General features: G+C 42.4%; 1 protein-coding gene across 1 annotated transcript in view; it reads left to right on the forward strand.

The window, feature by feature from the left end:
• UBTD2 (ubiquitin domain containing 2) overlaps positions 1-23178 on the forward strand; it is a 69023-nt gene that overhangs the window by 18079 nt on the left and 27766 nt on the right. The window contains exon 2 of the mRNA XM_077265782.1: positions 22797-23033. Coding sequence (XP_077121897.1) covers positions 22797-23033 — 237 coding nt within the window. The remainder of the gene's footprint in view (positions 1-22796; positions 23034-23178) is intronic.

Consider the following 23178-nt stretch of genomic DNA (forward strand, 5'->3'; position numbering starts at 1 on the left):
GATCCCCTTACTATTGTGGAGCTCCATTGCTTATACCTGTGACCAGTGCATTTCAGTTCTATATAACCAAACTTTTTTTTATAGACTTTTGCACATTCTGTAGTTTAATTTCCCAATTGTTTTTATTTGTTGGCCTTAGAAAATTGTTTTGTGCCTTTTTTAGGTTTGTGTCATAATGCGTATAGATGTGTTCATAGAGGTTGACTCAGGAATGCTTTATGTTTGTCTTCCACTGGTTTATTAAAAAAAAAAAATGCTGCATAAACCAGTTCAAATTTAAATACACAGGCCCGCTGGCTTAACGGGAACAAACTATCATACAGTACAGTCTGTGTGGCAGCAGGGTTTGCCCACTCAGGTGAAAAATCTCAAGGTTCATCTCTGATTACCATGAACACAGCTCTGGCGGTCGCCAAACACTAAGATCAAAGGCTCCACATTTAACTTGTGGACCCACCCTGGGGTGGAGATTTATGGTGAACAACCTCCCACCCACTCTTCAGCTGTTCACAAAATCCCAGCCCTTAACATGGCTGATTAACCCTTCTCAGCACTCCGTATGCTGGAGCATTTTTCCAGGTTCAGATCACTGAGGCTAACAGCTCTCCTCCAGTATTATACCAGTGACCTTCTCAATCCATTTTAAGAGGCCTTTTCCAAATCCATAAAGTAATAGCATATTTGCTAGAATATCACTGATTCACTGCTGCAGCCCCTTTAGGAACAGTCTAAAAGTTGTTTTATTCTGCACTATTTTTTGCATAATCCTAAATTAGTCCTGTCTAAATCTTGCTGTGAACATATAGGATAATTTCCTGCCTGTGAGTTCCGTTGGTGGATGACTGAAGCCCATCCCTGATGGTTTATCCAGCAGCTATCTCTGCTGTCTCTCCGCCACACGCATGCCCACCCGTGTTCCCTATGATAGAGCCACTGCAAAGACATCTTTGACGGTGACTTATTATTAGTGCTACAGAAAAGGGGTTTTACAAACATCATTATCACTGTTCCCATTGGCTCACAATCTAAATTCTCTACTGTTATTCTTGTTTCCTCCCACACGCCAAACACATATCACAAAGAAACCCACGCAAACATGGAGAGAACATGCAAACTTCTTGCAGATGTTGTTCTTGTTGGGATTTGAGCCCAGGACCCCAGCACTGCAAACCAACAGTGCTAACCACTGAGCCAATATGTATCAGGAGTTTGAGCTGGTGCTGAAGGGGGACATGGATGATCTGAGACACTGAAGATGTCTGTTTTAATTGTAAAATGAGACCAAATAGGTTTAGAGGTGGAAATTATTAGGAAATTGCTGTTTTTGTTTTAGTTTTTTGTCCAACTTTTTATTCCTTTAAAATAGTAGACAACCTTTATAATCAATTTTAGGCAAAAATGTGGCAAATCTCAACTCCCCGTTAACACTTGTTCTGCTTGTTTGTATAGGGATTATGCTAACACTCATTGGTCAATATTAGCAAAGCCCAGCAGTGTAAGGCCATGTGCACACGTTAAGTATTTTTCGCGTTTTTTTCGCGTTTTTTCGCTATAAAAACATGATAAAAACGCGAAAAAACGCTTACATATGCCTCCCATTATTTTAAGTGTATTCCGCATTTTTTTGTGCAAATGTAGCCTTTTTTTCCGCGAAAAAATCGCATCGCGGAAAAAAAAGCAACATGTTCATTAAAATGCGGAATTGCAGGGGATTCCGCACACCTAGGGGTCCATTGATCTGCTTACTTCCCGCACAGGGCTGTGCCCACGATGCGGGAAGTAAGCAGATTATGTGCGGTTGGTACCCAGGGTGGAGGAGAGGAGACTCTCCTCCACGCACTGGGCACCATATAAGTGGTCAAAAAATAAGAATTAAAATAAAAAATAGCGATATACTCACCCTCGATGTCTTCCCGCCTCCACTGCATGCTGTCGCTTCGGTTCCTGTAGCTGATGTGCGGCGAAGGACCTTGCCGATGACGTCACTGTCCTGTGATTGGTCGTGAGCGGTCATGTGACCGCTCACGTGACCGTGACGTCACGGAAGGTCCTGTGCGCACAGACCAGCTATAGGAAGACGAACGGACGCCGCTGATGAGATGTCTGGGTGAGTATAAGCATTTTTTTATTTTTTTTATTATTTTTAAACATTCTATCTTTTACTATAGATGCTGCATAAGCTGCATCTATAGTAAAAAGTTGGTCACACTTGTCAAACACTATGTTTGACAAGTGTGACCAACTTGTCAGTCAGTTTTCCAAGCGATGCTACAGATCGCTTGGAAAACTTTAGCATTCTGCAAGCTAATTACGCTTGCAGAATGCTAAAAAAATGCGAAAAAAACGGAAAAAAAAACGCTAAAAAAAAAAATGCGGATTTCTTGCAGAAAATTTCCGGTTTTCTTCAGGAAATTTCTGCAAGAAATCCGCAACGTTGTGCATGAGGGAAAGGGGAGCAGCAGACTGTAACAAGACAAGTAGATGTCAGACTGCTCTGCTTTAGACGGTGCAGCTAGTCTGCTATTTCTGTTCATATGGAATTACACTGAAGAAAATAAATATCTGTAATTACCCAAGTAGACAGCTGCCAGAAACGTCCCAATATTGGCATATTTGAAAACCTTTTAAAGCCACCAAATGTAGGATGTGGCTATGAATAATGTTTTCCTTCCGATATGTCGTCATTAAAATCTCGATAAAATGTAATAGCGGCTGGAGAAACCATAGTTTGTGAAGCTACTGACTTTTTTTTCTATTTATTTTCTTCTAAAGTCAGGCTTCCATTTACAATTTAAAGATCTTTGTTGTTATTTCATATTAATGGACAAGACATCGATAAATGTGAAAGCTCCACTACCACTGTCTATTTTCATTGATAATTTATGCATCGATTTGCCAGGCAACAAAATATGATCCTGAAAAACATCTGTTTTAGAAGCTGCTAGACAATAGTAATTGTGCAGATTTTTATGCCGATTCAGCACGGGAACACAATAATTTACAGGCTGTGCCAAACCAAATATGCGGATCAGAAGGTTCTTGAAGAGATGAGAGCACAGAAAGTTATACTGCTGCTTGTCCAGTCCTCCCGTAGTGATTACATTCACAATACATTGGCCAACATGACACATTGATTGTTATTCTCAACTCAGCATTGCAAGTGTATCCACATAGCAACAGGATGTTTTATCTAGGTCATGGGGCTAGCAGGGAGATATGTGATGAATCAAAACCTGATGTTTGATTGCAAAACATAGAAGACACACCATGCACTACTCTAGTTTCTGCAGCCATTATCTGCAGTTCTCAGGGCTTACTTTCCGGACACGTCTATAAAGGATTTATGTTCCCATAAGAAATATGTTTGTGTATATATAATATATATACACATACTATTTATATTCAAAAAATAAAGGGAACCCTTAAACAGAATATAACTCCAGGTAAATCAAACTTCTGTGAACTCAAACTGTCCACTTAGGAAGCAATACTGTTTGACAATGAATTTCACATGCAGTTGAGGAAATGGAATAGACAACAGATGGAAATTATTGGCAGTTATCAAGACACACTCAATAAATGAGTGGTTCTGCAGGTGGGGACCACAGACCACATCTCAGTACCAATGCTTTCTGGCTGATGTTTTGGTCACTTTTGAATGTTGGTTGTGCTTTCCCACTTGTGGTAGCATGAGACAGACTCTAAACCCACACAAGTGGCTCAGGTAGTGCAGCTCATCCAGGATGGCACATCAATGCGAGCTGCGGCAAGAAGGTTTGCTGTGTCTGCCAGCATAGTGTCCAGATGCTGGAGGCGCTATCAGGAGACAGGCCAGGCTGTTTTCTATACAGATCTGTGAATTCAGCAGATACCAGCAGCTCTCATGCAACCCCATATAAGGACACTACCACCACCATGTTTCACTGTAGGTAACATACATTTTTCTTTGCACTCCTCACCCTTGCAGTGTCCTGCAGATTTGAAGCAATCAGTTCTAAAAACATTAATTTTGGTCTCATCACTTTAGAGGGTGACCTTAATGCATGGGCTTCAGTAAAGGCTTCCTTCGTGTACAACACTAAGACAAATAAAAGTGCATACTGTGTGCATACATATGGGTGCAAAAGTGATAAGACTAGTGATGAACGAATATACTCGTTACTTGAGATTTCTCGAGCACACTCGGGGGTCCTCCAAGTATTTTTTAGTGCTCGGAGATTTAGTTTTTCTTGCCACAGCTGAATGATTAACATCTGTTAGGAAGCATAAGTACCATGTGGGGGTTGCCTGGTTGCTAGGGAATCCCCGCATGTACTTATGCTGGCTAACAGATGTAAATCATTCAACTGCGGCAAGAAAAACGAAATCTCCGAGCACTAAAAAATACTCGGAGGACCCCCGAGCGTGCTCGAGAAATCTCAAGTAACGAGTATATTCGCTCATCACTAGATAAGACCTAAAACAAACCTCACATAGTAAAAATAAGATGTGTAAAAAAAAAAAAAAAAAAAAAAAAAAAAAAGCCCAATCTGGCCGCACTGAACGGCTAATACAAATTGAAAGTCATGTTTGGTACTGTAAAAGCAATGCTGTGTAATTACGTAATTTATTGTAACTTTTTTCATGGAAAATAATTTAGTGGAGAAGTGTTGCAGTAATTTCCAGCTTCCATCTTTAATTTATTTATTTTTTTTGATTTCCAACTACATGTGAAAGTAAAAGGGCTTTGATACTGGGAATACCTTTAACACTCAGAAGTTGTATTGATGGTTTCATGAAAATTAATGTCATCATTGTGTAGTTAATTATCATAGTATTGGAGTCTGGTCCCAAGATTATCCAAAGCATTCCTCTTTTATTATTGATTGAAAACAAAACCTTCTTTACATTTATTGCCTATAGTTGATAATCCCGGAGCTATTCGATTGAATCTCAGTAACGTGTCAGACAGGGCCTTTTAATTCTCTGACTTTTCCTATTTTAATTGCGTTTATTGTAAACAGAGGATTTTATTGTGTTTGCATTGCCTGATGTGACCAGACAGTTTTCAGGCAGTCATGCTGTGACATAGAAGCCTCAGATTTATTTTGCTGGCAAATGAGTTTGACCAAGGCCAATATGCACATAAGGATGTATTTGAATATTACCGTAGCACCTGATTTTTTTTTCCCAGCATTATTACTGCTAACCCTGAACTTTGGTTGATTTCTGATTTGGTTTAGTTTTTCAGTAGTCCAGATAATAAAAAAAAAAAAAAAAGAAGCGATAAAGGTGTTTTCTAAGATAAAAGTGAAAGTCAAGCAGTATGATTAAAATAAAAAGCTCCTTTACTCATTTATTCCCACTGCCCCAATAATTCCTGCTGGATTTTCTTTACTTGGCTCTAGCTATTATGTGATGTCTACACTCTTGACTGCTGCATCTAATCGCTGACCTCCGTGGTTTTCAGCACTAGGGATAATCCTAGCAAACTTAAAAACCTATAGTAGACATACTTTTGGAAGCTCGTAAAAGTGTCATCCAAGTAATACAGATGGTTTCTGTTAGCAAGGGTGTAAACACTGGTAATAAGGGACCCAAACGTAGACACAATGACAGATAAAATACATCAAAACTATACGCCTTTCTTGATTTGCACTAGATCTTAGCTTAAGAAGGCGTTGTCCACTACTAGGAACACGCCTTCTTAAACTAAATGTTCGGCCCTGATAAAAAAAAAAAACAACAAAACCCATACTCCTCTCCGATATTGGCGCCATTCAAGCGATATAGGTATTCGCAGTCCCGGGGATGTGATGCGGTGTTGTGACGCTGGCGCCAAATCGGCGCCAGCATCAGTCTTCGCCTTCTAACAAACTGAACATGAAGCAGAAGTCCAGGCTACAGGTGATCTTTGACTTTCCACTTCCTGTTGAAATGAACTTGAAGAGAAACAGTGACATTAGCGCTGATTGGGTGACGGGCATCACGTGTCATTTCATCGCATCATAGCCCCGAGATCACGAATGTTGACACCACGGGAACGGAGCCGGCACGGTAGGTGAGTATAGATTTATTTTATCGGGGCCGAACATTCCGCTTAAGAAGGGGACGTCCTAGTAGTGGACAACCCCTTTTAAGACACTGTCTGCACAACGAGTAGGCCAACTAGTAGCCGGTGTAAACATTAGACTAATGTTGGCTGTGCCCTCTGATATTGGTGGGTTCGGCCAACACTCCAGAGCGGATGGGTTGTCGGAAAAACTGATTGTCAGGAGAGATGTTAGTTGGGCGTGACTGATTTCAGTCTGCTGATCACTTTGTTCTCCCGTAGGTAAGAAATGTCTGTTGGCGGCTCTCATAAAGAACAAGGGAACACACTATGTATAGGGCACACGATAAAGATGGCCGTTGACTGAACAGTTGTCCACAAGATCGGACAACTTTAGATTAGGCAGACGATGCGCCCGATTTACTAAACCTCATGAACCACTATGATAAACCTAGCACATGTTACCAGTCTATGCTTGGACTATTTAGGAAATACGGTGTTGTTAATTATGCTCCGCCTTGGAGAACAGTTTGCTCCCGCTAGCACTTTTTTATTTTTTTTTAGAAATAATACTAGACTTTTTCCAAAAAGAGCGTAGAGTTTATACAAACCCTTTGGAGCGTGGTAATGCTGCTATCAGGATATCTACAATAACCAAGTGGTTTACAGGAGCTTCTTCCATAGGCCAATTAGATTTCCATTATGGTTTGTCCACACCGCATTATTTCCCGTAAATGCCTTGGTGTATATACACGCCACTTATGCTGAATGTATTCGTAGGTTCTCATGTAGCCATTTTGTACCAGGCAATGAAAAAGAAATCTCGTTACGTAGGAGTTTGTGTTTTGCTGCTTGTCAATAACATCTGATAGTATGTTCACTATGCATTGGCTACATCAAAATACATTTCCTTCAAATAAAGCAGTGGAGAAGAATATATAGAAGGCTTTTTACTTAAGTAATGTCATATTAACTCCCTCCACCCATTTTCTCATCTCAAAACTGCATGAATAGATCAAAGAAGATATAAAGGCAGCAATGGATTTACATTTCAATCTGTTGTTGCATTTCTGAATAATTAGCGGTGTAGCTTGTATGCAAATGAGACATTCAGTGCTTTGGTCATCACAAAGCACTTCTGGAGACCATGCCTCCCCAAGATGTTTCCCCGCCTGACACCAGTCTCTTCAGCTTGATTACGTTCTCACTGTCTGATATCATTGCTTGATGTCACATATCAAGCTAGCTAAAGAGACTGGTGCTGGACAGTAAACTACCTGGGGAGGCAGTGACTCCTTAACTGTTCTGTCACACCCAGAGCACTTGATGCCTAATTTGCATATGAATAAAAATGTTAATTACTCAGGAATGCAAAAAAGGTAGAAGAAATAAAGGTGTTAATGGATTTACATGACAAAGAGCAGTATGCCTACATATGTGGTTTGGAGGTTGATCTTACTTGACGTTCTTTTTACAAAAATAAATAATATTTTCAGATTACTTGAGGTTACAGGCCCAAAGCCACCAGCTTGCGATTAATTATATTTTATCTCCAGATTTCAGTTGGATACTATGTTGAACCCCCTTTGTCATATACAATTGTCCTTTTATGTATGAGATTTGTCAGCCACTGTTCAGGGCTTATTCACTCATCAGTACTTGACCAATATTTTGCATCAGTGTTTTTAGACCAAAACCAGGAGTGGAACTTATAACTCAAAGATTGACACTTGTTCTGTGTTTTGGAGACCCTCCTAGTTCTGGCATACAAATACTGATCAAAAACGCTGTATGAACCAATTTGCAGCTTCAAAATCTTGTTTCTAAGTACTGATCTCAAGAATTGGCTGCTCTCAGACAGCCATAATGCTATAGTCTTGCAGCATGTGTATTATGGCTGCAATTCTAGGACCTCCTGCCATCTTTTGGATGACGTATTCCATACAAACTCGTCTGTGGATGATGTGTTGGACAATTCCATGTAAAATCCCTTCCATAATGAGCCTTTGGGTGCAGCAGCCTTTCTACAGCATTGCAAAGTCACAACCTCATCCCATCCCAATTTTTTTTTAAGCTTGATGTCTTTCAAACATTGTACTAATATTGATTATGAAAGATTAATGTCCTCCAGCTGTTGTTCTGTGAACGTGGAATGCGAAATCCAGGCTTCTCCTTTACTTACGTAGCTGTTAGGAAGCACATGGCCATATTTACACTCCGAATGGGAATGATTAGTTTGGAAACGTTGCTCTGCCAAGTGCTCTGACTCTCCTAATGTTAATAAAGCAAGAACAATGTGAAATTGGTCTCGCAAGGCTGTGGCGTTGTTTGGGTGTGTTTTGGAAAATTCCGTCCCTAAACCGTGAAGTCTTATAATTCTTGTCAATATTTAATGCCTATAGATTGTTTGACAGGGTCGATGTATTTGTTGTATATGTTTCCACAAACGTTCATATAAATTATGACTGGAAAAAGAGGGTAATTTAGATTGCAAAATCACTCCTAAACATTGAAAGCAACACCAAGGATGAAGTGTGGAATTATGGAAATCTCAGGATCGACAACATTTTCCGCACATCCAAATGTATTTTAGTCTGAGTGCCACTGGCAGAAATACACACGTTGGCATACTATCAAGGGGTTAATAATGGTTGTCTGTGATTTCCATAATTTAATGACTTTTCCTTCCTGGTGTTTCACTTTCAATGTTGAGGAGTTTGCATATAGAAGTACCTGAAGACACTGATATGTCTAAAAGGAAGAAACGTAAATAAGTAGGTAAACTTTGTAATGGAATATCCATTTAAAAGGGAAACTATAATCAGAAAATGGCATACTATTTAAAGGGATCCGGTCATGATTAATCCCATATCTGAAGGTTAACAGCATTTTTACATGACATGTTCCCTTTAAGTCTTTGTTTTTTTTCTTTTTAAAGAGCATTTTTTCTAAAAATGGACATTTCAGATTTAGACACTGAAGTGGCTCACAACTGATTGTTATTATGGACTGCCATAGAGCATACATTCTGCTTAAAGAGCTGTAATTTTTAGTAACATCTACTCTAACATAGGATGATTGTATGTTTGTATTTCCACTATGCTAAACAAAAATACGGACATGAATACAATTGAGTATGGGGAAGGAGCGATAGCTGGGGCGAAGGCAGTGAGAGGGGTGAGCGGTGTCAGCCCTGGCTGTCACGTTGCTGAATGTCAACATCCAGAAGAAGGTGGCGGGCAACCGCAGACATTCAGCAATTTTTTTTCAAAGTGTGCTTTCCTTGGCTAAGCAAAAGGTAGCACCCTAGACAGGTTCCCACACCTTGTCCCTGCTCTGACTGTAAGTTGCTTTGGGTAAGTCTCTGAGATTTCCTCAACTTGCCACTTGCATTTTGGCCCATTCCTCAAAGCAAAACTGCTCCAGCGCCTTCAAGTTAGATGATTTCCTCAGGTAAACAACAATCTTCAAGTCAGACCACACATTCTCAATTGGATTAAGGTCTGGGCTTTGACTAGGCCACTCCAAAACATTTACACATATCCCCACAAACATCTCGAGTTTTTCTTTAGCAGTATGCTTTGGGTCATTGTATGGTTGCAAAGTGAACCTCCGTCTCAGTTTCAAATGACGACTGAAACAGGTTTTGCTCAAGAATATCTCTGCATTTCACACATCCATCTTCTCCTCAACTCGGACCATTTTCCCTGTCCCTGCTGCCAAAAAGCATCCCAACTGCATGATGTTGCCACCACCATGTTTCACTGTGCGGATGGTGTTCTTGGGGTGATGGTTCGTTGGTTTGGCACCAGACATCGTGTTTACCTTGGTGGCCAAAAAGTTCAATTTTGGTTTCATCTGACCACAGTACCTTCCCCCATACATTTGGAGCATCTTCCATGCGTTTTGGGGCCAACTCAAAACAGGCCTTCCAATTTTTTTGTGTATTCAAAGGCTTTTTTTCTGCCCACTCTTCCATAAAGGCCACCTCTATGGAGTGATACTCCAGTCTCACCTTGGGAACTCTGCAGCTCCATCATGGTTACCTTGGTCTTAGTGCTGCCTCTCTGGATTAATGCCCTCCTTGCCCAGGCTGAGAGCTTTGGTGGGTGGCCTTCTCTTGGCATGTTTGTTGTGGTACCATGTTTTTTCCACTTTGATAGTGTTCCGGGGGATCATCAGAGATTGGGATTATTTATTTTATTTTATTTTTTTTACATAACCCATCCCTGACTCATTGGACAACTCCCCCTACCCCGAAGCCCACGCCTTTTCTGGCACATGACAGCTGATCTGATCAGCTGACATGTGCCCCTAACAGCTGCCGGTGGAATCGCGATGTACCCACGGCTGATAACATGTTAAATGCCGCTGTCCAACTCTGACAGCGGCATTTAACATGCACGTGCAGGAAGCGCGTCATTACCTTCTCCCATTGGCGCCCGTGCCACATGACCAAGGGTCGCCGATGGGTCGGCGTGACAACCCAGGGTCAGCAGGAGACCCCTGTTGTTGTTATAGCCGGATAGCTATGAGCTCCGCCCAGCGGTCGGGCTCATAGCAAGTGAGCACATCTGCTACATATAGCAGGGCTGCACCCCCTTTCGCCCTATTCAAGATAAAACAGTAAAAAAAAACAATATACACATATTTGGTATCGCCGTGTTCTGGCTGCTGCTTTCAAGATGGATTGGAGAGGAGAAAGTTTGGTAAGAGGGAGACCCATCAGAAGATAGTTGCAGTAGTCCAGACGGGAATGAATAAGAGCAATAGTAAGAGTCTTAGCAGTTTCAAAGGTGAGAAAAGGTCGGATTCTGGAGATGTTTTTAAGATGCAGGTGACAAGAGTGAGTGAGTGATCGGATATAGGGAGTAAAGGAAAGTTTGGTGTCGAATATGACCCCAAGACAGCGGACATACTGCTTGGGAGTTATGGTGGAACCCTCCAGGGTTATTTCGATGTGAGGTAGTAGAGGGGAGGTTAGTAGAGGGGAGAAACACAAGAAGTTCAGTTTTGGAGAGCTTTAGTTTCAGATAGAGGGAGGACATGATGTTAGAGACAGCAGACAGACAATCCTTGGTATTTTGAATTAGGGTAGGGGTGATGTCAGGGGAAGAAGTGTATACAGTAATTGGGTGTCATCAGCATAGAGATGATACTGGAACCCAAATCTGCTGATTGTTTATCCAATAGGGGTAGTGTATAGAGAAAAGAGGAGGGGGCCTAGGACTGAGCCCTGCAGAACCCCGATAGTAAGGGGACGAGGAGAGGAAGAGGAGCCGGCAAAAGATACAGTGAAGGAGCGGTCAGAGAGGTAGGAGGAGAACCAGGAGAGGGCTGTGTCCTTGAGGTCTATAGAGCGGAGCATAGTGAGGAGGAGCTGGTGATCCACAGTGTCAAATGCGGCAGAGAGATCCAGGAGAATCAGCAGAGAGCAATGACCTTTGGATTTAGCTGTTATTAGATCATTAGAGACTTAGTGAGGGCAGTTTCAATGGGGTGTAAAGAGCGGAAACCAGATTGTAAGGGGTCGAAAAGAACATTATTCGAGAGATAGTGGATTAGATGGGAGTAGACCAAGCGTTCCAGGAGTTTAGAGATGAAGGAAAGGTTAGAGACAGGTCTGTAGTTAGCAGTGCAGTTCTGGTCCAGGGATTGCTTTTTAAGTAAAGGGGTTATGATGGCATGTTTAAATGAGGAGGGACAGATACCTGAAGAAAGAGAGAGGTTAAATATTTTAGTCAGGTGAGTGGTGACCACTGGTCAGAGAGACTGCAGGAGATGTGAAGGAATGGGGACACTGTTGCAGGTTGTAGACCGAGCAGAAGCGAGGAGCTTGGAAACTTCTTCTTCTGAAACAGGCTCAAAGATGTCTAGTGAGCTTGAGGTGCAGCAGGGAAGGGGATCCAGGCACTGAGGAGATTGGGCTGAGATATCCTGATGGATGTGGTTGATTTTTTTTTTTCTAGGAAATAAGTGGCCAGATCCTCACCGCTGAGGTTGGTGATGGGGGCCTGTACTTTAGGTTTCAGGAGGGAGTTTAAGGTTTCAAAAAGTCGTTTTGGGTTGTTGGATAGTGAGGTGATGAGGGTGGTGAAGTACGATTGTTTGGCCAGATGGAAGGGCAGAGTTATAGGTTTTGAGCATGAACTTAGTGGATGAAGTCTTCTGCTAAAAGAGATTTTCTCCACTGCCACTCTGCACAACTTGAGCAGCGCTGAAGAAAGCGTGTTTGCATTGTGTGCCAGGGCTGCCATTGTCTGTGTCAGGTCTTTCTGCGTGTAGAAGGTGCTGCTTCATCTAGGGCATTCTTCAGTGTATTATTGAAGTGTGTCAGTGCCAAGTCTGGACAGGAGAGGGAGGAGATGGGGGCTAAAGATGTGTGTAGAATGTCCATAAGCTGCTGGGTATTAATGTTACGTGTATTCCGGTAAGTGGGGGTATCCCGGGTGAGGAGACCATTCTTGACAGAGAAGGAAAGAAGGTTGTGGTCCGAGAGCGGGAGAGGGGAGTTAAGTAAAGTCGTGCAGCGAGCCGGGACGGGAGGAAACCAGGTAGGTCCAGAGTATTCCTGTCCTCATGCGTAGGAGAATTAGTAAACTGTGAGAGGCCGAATGAAGAAGTTAGAGAAAGAAGATGAGGCAGATTGGGAGAGGGGATCATTGATGGGGATGTTAAAGTCTCCCATGATGAGGGTGGGGATGTCACAGGATAGAAAGTGAGTAAGTGAGGTGTCAAAGTGGTCTAGAAACTGGCGAGAGGAGCCTGAGGGCGATAAACAACCGCCACTCGCAAGGAGAAGGGCTTAAAGAGTCTGACAGCGTTGACTTCAAAGGAAGGAAATGTAAGTGAGGGAAGCGGGGGATAACCTGTAAAGCACATTGTGATGAAAGGCGCAAACCAACACCGCCACCCTGTCTGTTCTCAGGTCTGGTGGTATGTGAAAATTTCAGCCCGCCAAACGAGAGAGGTGGCGTCTGAATGCTGGATCCAGGTTTCTGTAATAGCCAGAAGGATTTTTGTAAGTTAAATACAGATCTATTATTTAACAAAAAAATTGTGATGTAATTTCTTTGTCCAACCTCTTGTTTTACACACTCCGTTGAAGAATAATGTTTACACACAGATATATCTATAGATACATAAATACCGAGCCCGATGTTTAGTAATAAACATAATAAAATGGTACTGTACATAAAGAGTTAAATACACACACAAAATCTGCGTTAGGCCAGGTTCACACTTGCGAGAAACTTGCATGAGTCTTGCACCCCAATACCCGGCACTGCCGCCGGCACTTGGGACCAGAGCGTTCAGCTGCATAAAAATACATGCAGCCACACACTTCAGTCACGAGTGCCGGTGGTAGTGCCGGGTACTGAGGTGCGAGTTTCTCACAAGTGTGATCCTGGCCTTAAATGCAATATCTGTTAAATTTTAAAAAAAAAAAAAATGGGAAAATAAATGGCGTGGGCTCCCGCACAACTTTCCAAAATAGAGAGGGAAAGCCAACGACTGGGGCCCAATGTTTATAGCCTGGAAGTGGGTAATACCCATGGAGCTTCACAGGCTATTAATATCAGCTCACAGCTGTATATTTAGCCTTTACTAGCTATTGAAATAGGGGGGCCAAAAAAAATGACGTGGGGTCCCCCTATAATTGATAACCAGAAAAGGCTATGCAGACAGCTGTGGGCTGATATTAATAGCCCAGGAAGAGGCCATGAATCTTGCCCCCCCCCCTTTCCCGGCTACAAACACCAGCTCTCAGCCGCCCCAGAAATGGCACATCTCTAAGATTCGCCAATTTCGGTACTTAGCCTCTCTCTTCCCACTTGCCCTGTAGAGGTGGCAAGTGGGGTAATAGTTGTGGGGTTGATTTTACCTTTGTATTGTAAGGTGACATCAAGCCGGCTTAGTAATGGAAAGATGTCAATAAGACACATGTCTGTTACTAATCCTATAGTTGTTATAGGTTAAATAAAGACACAGCCAGAATAAAGTATTTTGATGTAATAAAACGCCACACAGTTTCCCATATTTATTATACAGCTAATCCATGCGATGCCCTCCTGCAAAAAAATAAAATAATAAACTAACACAAATATTCCCTGTTCCAATGTAGTCTATTTAATAATGAGTGTCCCACGATGATCTTCCCTATAGAGCAGTCACATCAGGAGATGTGACTGCTCTGTAGGCCTCCCTCGATGCACTGGCAGGAGACAATGGCTTCTGCAGTGCATCACTGAAGAGGTCACCGGAGTTCGCTCTCTCACTTTACAGCACCGCTGCGTGAGAGTTTTCTCACACAGCGTTGCCGGTGACAGCAAGAACTCAGGTGACCTCTCTCCCGGCGGTGGAGGGATACACTGCGGAGGATTACCCTCCTGTCAATACATCGCCAGAGGCCCTCCTGTTGAACGGTCACATCTCCCGATGTCACTGTTCTACACAGGCGATCGTCGTGGGACACTTGTTATTAAATGGATTACGTCGGAACAAGGAGTATACTGTTGGCTTTTTTTTTGTTTTGTTTTACTATTCAACACAGTAGCCGGATGATGGGACTACTACTGTTCCATCATCGGCTAATGCTGTCACTGTAGCAGACATAGCTGGATGGGACTAGTACCCCCCCTGCAGACACACACCCACAGATACAGACACACACACACATCTTCGTTCATACAGTCTCCGCCCACGCACACTTCCTCCTCCCTATCTGCAGCGTTTTTCCCACCAACTCTGCAGCAAAACCGTAAATCTTTTTACAACATCGGTTTTGCTGCGTATTTGACTGACTCAATGCAAGTCAATGGGTGCAGAAATGCTGCAGATCCGCAAAAAGAATTGACATGCTGCGGAAAATAAAACTCTGTGAATCCACGTGGATTTTTCCGCAGCATGTGCACACCAATTCTGGATTTCCCATTGACTAACATTGGTTGTGCACTACACTGCGGATTTGATGCTATTCCGCGCTTCGTCCAAAAATGCTGCGGATCCGCATCAAAATCTGCAACGTGTGCACATAGCCTTAATGTAGCAGAATAGGTAAAAAGCCAAGGGGGGTAAATACTTTCACAAGCCACTGTATTATTGTACAGTCCAACATGTGCCTTTGAGACCTCTCTAATTTGAAAAGGGATGTACTCCATAGATCCTAAGAAATATCCTGTGGTTTGTAGAAAGAAACTGAGCAGCAGATCTGTTAAAGGATATGGACAACTTTTTGCAGCTGTTTGATTACTTATGATTTTTGCCAAACATGCATATTTATTTGCAGTTGGGTATCATTAAAGTTAGCTTAGAATTATTTCTACAGCTATTACTGTCCTATAGGTTGTGAAATAAGGCTTCTTTGATTTGTACTTTGCAGCACATCACGCTGATACATGATTATATTAAGGCCTAGAGATTTTGAAGGCTAAAAGTTAAAGCCTTGAACTGTTGTGTTCCTCAAACCACTCCTGAATACTTTTTTTTTTTTTTTTTTTTTTTCTTCTTCGGTGCTTCAGGGCATATTATTCTGCTAAAAGAATATAAAATGCTTAACAACAATATCGAATTTTCTATGTGGTTTATGTCAGAGTAACGTCCCCACATGAGTGCCAGGACTCCTATTTTCTTAGCAGAACGTTATGCAGAGCATCACACTGTTGACTAACCTTATTATAATTGTTCCATCAGCTCGCCATCCCCTCCTCGGGTAAGAGAAACACACACCTGTCCATCCATACTAGAGAGATATATAGTCTGTGTGTATTTTATTATGTATTCAGAAAAGTCCAGACGTTCTTTCATTGCTCAATGGCACAGTTTTAATGCTCAGCTACCCATACAGTAGACCCATGGTTGGCACTTTCGGCAGTGCATAAGGGGTCATCATGCGCACTCTGATCTTCAGATATACTGCCACTTACACAGTAAGCTGTGATGCACTGTATGTTCTTACAATTTTGAATCATAACCTGAATTAAATAGTCTCTATTTCAACAAATTTTGTATAAATCAATAGTACAGGCAAATATATGAAGCTTTGTAATACATCTGTGACGATACAGCATTTTATCTTAATTAACCAGACCTCTATTTTCAGTAAGCCAGGAGGAATAGACTGTTATCTATGTGTTGACTTTTGAATTTGTGTTTATTCTTCAGTTGGTCAAGAACCATACACTGTTGTCATGAGTCTTAAACATTGATCTTTGATCATTTTGAATGGCTAATGTTTGCCTGTTATGTCGGCTCCTTCAACTAATTGTCTCACTTTGCAAGATAGTGATGCAGGGTCATTGAACAATGGATGTTTGCTTAATATGTTTAATGACCATTGTGTGGGGTGTGTGGCTTGACTTGCAAAGCAGAGGATTTGGGACAGCAGAGGATTTGGGACCACCGATCATTTGGCTCCATGGAGATGTTTGGAGAAGCCAGGGTGTGACCCTCCGGTCATTTGGCCTTGTGACAATGGATGTCATCTTGCTAAGCTTGTTGTTACCTCTTCTCTGTGCGTGCCACAGGTAGGTTAGTTATCCTTGGAAGCTCTGAAGTCACAGCTGCTCTTATCCATGCAAGTCAGCACAAGGGCGAGACTCAGTAATTTTGTACCATCTTTGGTATTTTAATGGGACTGTTCTGTGTTATTTGCCTGTTTTGTGGTTCAACAAAGCATTGCCACACTGTTTTACCCTCACCCAGTGTTGTCTGAGCAGTGTTGTGCCCACGGTAAAAGGAGAGCGGGCGTTTGGGATGGTCCGTGCAGTTTCTGCTAGCGGACTAGAGAACCCGCTGACTCTCCTATCTTTACAACATCTTATCAAATAATGTTTATTTCTCCACTTATGAGCCACTTTACCACCTGTGGAAACTGGGCTTTGTACTTGTTGATTGTGAATTTGGTTTTACAGCTTTTGTTGCAAATATGCTGTTTATGAGATTTTACTGGGATCCAAGGGGGTAACGTTTCTCCATGCAGAGAGTGACATGCCAAGGTGAGCAGACTTTTAAGCCGCAATGCTCCTCTGGGAAATATGCAAATTGCAGAGGACTAAAACTCTAGTGCCACCTGACATTTCAATCCCGATCAGATGCCTCTCACCAAGCCCAAATAGAGCTCACACTTTGAACTTTGTACCCCAAAACGGTTTCTTCATATTGTGGTTTTGGCCCTTTTTCCAAAGTCATGTGACAAGACTCGTTAGGCTGGGTTCACATTGCGTTCAGTGACTCCGTTAAACGGACTACGTTACACCGCGGCATAACGCGGTGTAACGTAGTCCATTAACACCACCATTGAATGCAATGTCGGATGCATCGCTAGCGCACGCCCACAATGGGCGTGCGCTAGCGATGTGCCATCATTGAGTGACGGACCCGAGACGCGGGCTGCAGCGTTTCAGAGTCCGTCACTGCTAGCGCAGATGGATCTAGCAGATGCTCTATCTGCGCTAGCGCGATGAAACGTCGGCACTTGCGTTAACAGCAGCCCATTAGCGTATGTGCTGAACGGGCTGCTATTAACGCAATGTGAACCCAGCCTTAGAGAATCCATACTCACTTTTAGGATTGATACTTCCAATAGATGGCACTAGAGTTCTAGTCCTCTTCTTCTCTGCAGAGACAATTTCTAAGTTTTACTGTGATGGACGAAAGTTCCATACTGTAGCTGTGACTGTATGAATGTTTACTTAGGCTAAATGCACATAATGCAATTTTGGTGCTTATTCTTGATCTTATAATTTAAAAATTAAAAAATTGATTTTTGTGCTTTGTTTCCACCTCTTAGGATTCTCTACTGGCTTTGACTTAAAAATACTTTATCATAAACTGCTGAATGTGAACTACTCCAAACATGTCCAACTCCATGAAATATTAGATGCAGATTTTGATTTTTAAGGCTGTTCTTTCACATAAAGATTGATAGGTTGCCAAGCAGCCACTACATAAAAGTTGCAAAGGCTTTCTAGTGCACGTAGAAATTAATTGCAGGTTACTGGCCAATTGTGAGTGGCTGAAATGTTTTCCAGTTTTGCAGAAAGAGATGCCAGCAGTGTGAGTTTTCTTCACAGCGTGAAGTGATTTTAGAAAAGTTTATTCATGTTGATGCTACTGTAATCTATAATGTGTAGTATATTTTCTGTGCATAAAATTAAGACAAAATATGCCTGGTATAAACAGCTGTGCGCACATCCCCTTATTTAGAGTCTGCATAAGATGTACACACCGTTTCAAGAAATAAACTATTGCAAAGGTGCGAATAGCTTTTTAAGTGCAATGTCATTCATTTGGCACACAGATCAGGTTATGCACTGAAGTTGGATTTTAAAGAGGTTGTCCACTACTTTTACAGTGATGGCCTATCGTTAGGATAGGCCATCAATGTCTGAACGGCCAGGGTCCAACACCTAGCACCCCCACCAATCAGCTGTCATCGGTGTCGGCACCTGCTTATAGTGGCTGAGGCTTGGTACTGCACATCTGCATCATGTTCAAATCAATAGGAGGCAGATGTGCAGTACCAAACCTGGCCATTACAAGTAGACTGAGCAGCTCGGCAAGTGAGTACTTGCGGCCTCTGGCGCCAATAACTGCTGATCGGTGGGGGTGGCGGATCCAAACTGATCACATTGATGACCTATCCTAAGGATAGGCCAATGTAAAATTAGTGGACAACCTCTTTATGGAGGTGTGACTGAAGTTGGTAAAAGGTATCCTAAGTGTAAAAAAAAATAAAAATAAAAAAAATTGACTTCTTAGGCACTTTTATTCAGAATTCTGACTTAAAGCTGCTTGAAACATCATTAGTTTTTTTTCACAGCTTGAAGTTGTGCAAAAATGTTGAGACTCTTAACAGTTGTATGCAATTCCTGTTCAGTTCAGACATGGGCAGAGCATAGAAGCAATGTGGTGAAGCGCGTCCAGCAAATTCTTCAGAGTAAAAGCCACAAAGGTGCAGTCTATTTTGCCATCACCTTTCTGGCCATGGCGCCTAACTGTTGAAAGATGCACCAAATTGATTAGAGGTTTGTGGCTTTTTAATTTTAATTCCGTTCTCCCATTTGTAAGACTGACATACAAACACCAGTCTTAATGAATTAGGGCTAAAATTGTAAAAGTAGATCTGGCCCCAGACTGGGAGAAATTCAGCCCAAATAGTTTGGCCACATAAGATCCCAAAGCCTAGTTAAAAAATGATAGATGTCTAAACTCTGGAGATTGTCACCTGTTCGAGGCTTTCATGTTGCTGCATTTACTGTCAATGTTGGGCTATGCATGTCAGCAGGGGAGCTATGGCTAATAAAATATTTAAAGTACGTGTGACCTTCTCTTGTGGGTGTTGGACGTACTGTAACTCTCACCTTCTTTTCTAGGTGAAGCCAGGCTTCCTGCAAACTCAAATTACACTTCAAACGCCTTACTGCTGGTATACATTCATAGCAATCTGTTAGAAGTAGGATTTTGAAAATACCTTTAGGGCTTGTTCACACTATCCTTTTTTTGCTGCGGACTTTTCAGCTGCGGATTTGTAAAAACCGCAGTGCAAAACCGCGGTGGTTTTCACTGCGTTTTTTTGTGCGGTTTCTACTGCGGATTCCACTGCGGGTTTCCAACTGCACTTTCCTATTGGTGCTGGTGGAAAACCGCTGCGGAATCCGCAGAAAGAATTGACATGCTACTTCTTTTTTTCCGCAGAAAATTCGCGCTGATTTTCATGCGGAAAAACGCAAAGTGGGCACAGCGGTTTTTGTTTTCCATAGGGTAACATTGTACTGTACCCTGCATGGAAAACGGCTGCGGATCCGCAGCTGCAAATCCGCTGCGGATCCGCAGCAAAAACCGCAAAGTGTGAACATAGCCTTACACTGTTAGTCCTATATGATTTTTAACTTGGTTTATTTCCTTGAAATGACCGGCTTTTTATTCATAGAAAATAATTTTAAAAATAAAAAATTTACATTTTTCTGGCAATTAATGTTCCTACTGGACAATCCATGTATCCTCCATCTCTGGGACCCACACTGATCAGCCGAATGGGGAACTTTTATCCATGGTACAAAAGGTCGGACAACTGACTGCAGCGCTCCATTCTTTCCCTATCAGGATTGAAAATGCTGAGCACAGTGCTTGGCATCCCCCAGGGAATGAATGCAGTGATGGTCAAGCATACGCACTAATGCTCCATGCTGATTGGCAAAATGGGTACTTTTATCCCTATCAGTGCAGATCCTAGTGGTCGGACCCCTATTGATCAACAAGTTATAGTTGATAAAGCTGTTGTCCACAAAGTACTCCATTTCCATATATAAATGGATGTATTTTAACCTCTTCCTTGGTTCTTTTTTGTTTTTTTTCGTTGGACAAGTTGTAATTTTAAAAGAGCTACCTTAATTTTTCTATACAATTTCTTGAAAATGAGGGGAAAAAAATTGCTATTGCAGTGAAATGATGGGGAGAAAGAAAATTGAAAATACTCAGTTTTGCAGTTTTCTGTGTTTTGGTCATTGTGTGGGAAAAAATGGTCTGGGAAAAATATTTAAACAAAATTGTGTAGTGCTTTTCTTAGACCCCTAAATGTATTTTTCATCAAAATTCTTTTTATTAGGGGATTTTTACAGTATAGGGGATAATGGGGTAAGGAACGCAATGAAGGGAAAGGAAGGTAGCCAAACAAAGGAAAAGAGGAAAAGGGTTAGGGAGGAAGAGGAGAGAAGGGAAATGAAGATCATCTTCACATAGTTGCACCACAACAATTAACATACCAAATGCAAAAACAACATAGCATAAAGTATAGATTAAAAGTATTCTGGCAAAGTAATAAGACATCAAATAAAGAGGCTTATCTTTCTTGGAGAAGAAATTACGTTCCAAGAGGACCATTAGGAATTATATTTAGGTAGAGAGTACTGATGAGCGAATAGCATTGTTACTTGGGTGGTCTCCGAGTATTTGTTAGTGCTCGGAGATTTCGTTTTTGTCAACACAGCTGCATGATTTACAGCTGCTGGACAGCTTGAATACATGTGAGGATTCCCTAGCAACCAGGCAACCCCATATATACTCAGGCTGGCTAGCAGCTATAAATCATGTAGCTGCGTCGAGCACTATCAAATACTCGGAGACCACCCGAGTAACGAGTATACTCGATCATCACTAGTAGAGTTATTCCTCAAAGCTAAGGACATTTCAAAGGAGTTATGAGAGAACATAATATCAGTTATGTCAGAAATAGAGGCAGTATCCATCAATGTATTTTTTCCAAAGATGTGTGTGTGTGTGTGTGTGTGTGTGTGTGTGTGTGTGTGTTTGTGTGTGTGTGTGTGTGTGTTGGAAATCCCTTAAGGTACCGTCACATTGAGCGACGCTGCAGCGATAGCGACAGCGATGCCGATCGCTGCAGCGTCGCTGTTTGGTCGCTGGAGAGCTGTCACACAGACCGCTCTCCAGCGACCAACGATGCCGAGATCCCCGGGTAACCAGGGTAAGCATCGGGTTGCTAAGCGCAGGGCCGCGCTTAGTAACCCGATGTTTACCCTGGTTACCAGCGTAAAAGTTAAAAAAACAAACAGCACATACTCACCAGCGCGTCCCCCAGCCTCTGCTTCCTGACACTGACTGAGCTCCGGCCCTAACAGCACAGCGGTGACGTCACCGCTGTGCTTTCACTTTCAGTTTAGGACCGGCGCTCAGTGTCAGGAAGCAGAGGCTGGGGGACGCGCTGGTGAGTATGTGCTGTTTGTTTTTTTAACTTTTACGCTGGTAACCAGGGTAAACATTGGGTTACTAAGCGCGGCCCTGCGCTTAGTAACCCGATGTTTACCCTGGTTACCAGTGTAAAATATCGCTGGTATCCTTGCTTTTGCTGTCAAACACGGCGATACACGGCGACCTAGCGACCAAATAAAGTGCAGACCTTCTAGCAGCGACCAGCAATTTCACAGCGGGATCCAGATCGCTGCTGCGTGTCAAATACAGCGATATCGCTATCCAGGTCGCTGCAACGTCACGGATCGCTGGCGATATCGCCTAGTGTGACGGTACCTTTAGAGAATAATGTGGCGCTATCGAAGTATTGTAAATTAGTATAAAGGGTCAAACAACAGACAGCGTGTGCTCACCTGAATGGGTTGTACTGAGGTACAACACTAGGAGTAGTTGGCCCAAGAAGTAACGGGGTGCTGCTGACCTGGTGTGCTGTAGGAAGTTCCGGCAGTGGTGATGGCGGTGAAACACCCAGTTGTTTGTCGCGCCCACCGTAAATAACCGGGATCTTTAACCGCAATTTTGTGGTACATTTGTTTTATCTGTTCTTTGTTGCATTTGAAATGAGACATGCAACGACCTTGAAAACACAATTCTGGCTTCTTCACACCACCTCCCTGGAATGGCTGGTCTTTTCCTATACACGCACTCAGTATGAGACCGGTCACCTAAGCTGAGCGGGTTGGTAGAAGCAGGCAGGGACCTGCCTGTCCAGCTAGTCTCCCATGCGGCTCAGTCCGCAGCTATTAAACGTGTCACATGTATGGCTCCAATCATGCAACCAGTGTCTGGGTGCATGCTGCCCTTGGATTGGGCAGTACGTATAAAGAGGCGAGTCTTGGGCAACGGTGTTGGGGCCTATTTCACGGTCTTAGGACCCATATAAGCCTGAAAACAGTTCAGCATGGTGTATACAGAGCATATGTTTTATTTTTGGAATGTGTCTTTTGCCTTTTTGCATTTGATAAAATGTATATATTTTTTTTCTTTTCCTATTTAGTGGCCTTAGGACGTAATCAACCTTTGAAAAAGGATAAACCCAAGTGGAAAAGTGATTACCCTATGACAGATGGACAATTACGTAGCAAGCGGGATGAATTTTGGGACACTGCCCCAGCTTTTGAAGGCCGGAAAGAGATTTGGGATGCTCTGAAAGCAGCAGCACACGCTTTTGAGAGTAATGATCATGAACTGGCTCAAGCAATCATTGATGGTGCAAGTATAACTTTACCACATGGTAGGTTACTGAGCTGAAATCTAAAACTGTGTAAAAGGTTGGTAAACAAACGTACACATATTGAACACATAACCCAATACAGCCCAGGTTTAGTATTTGCAACTGAAAAATCTAAAGGTCGAAAGGTAAAACGCCGTATAGAATA

Source organism: Ranitomeya variabilis, chromosome 5 (assembly GCF_051348905.1).
Source record: "Ranitomeya variabilis isolate aRanVar5 chromosome 5, aRanVar5.hap1, whole genome shotgun sequence".
NCBI lineage: Eukaryota > Metazoa > Chordata > Amphibia > Anura > Dendrobatidae > Ranitomeya > Ranitomeya variabilis.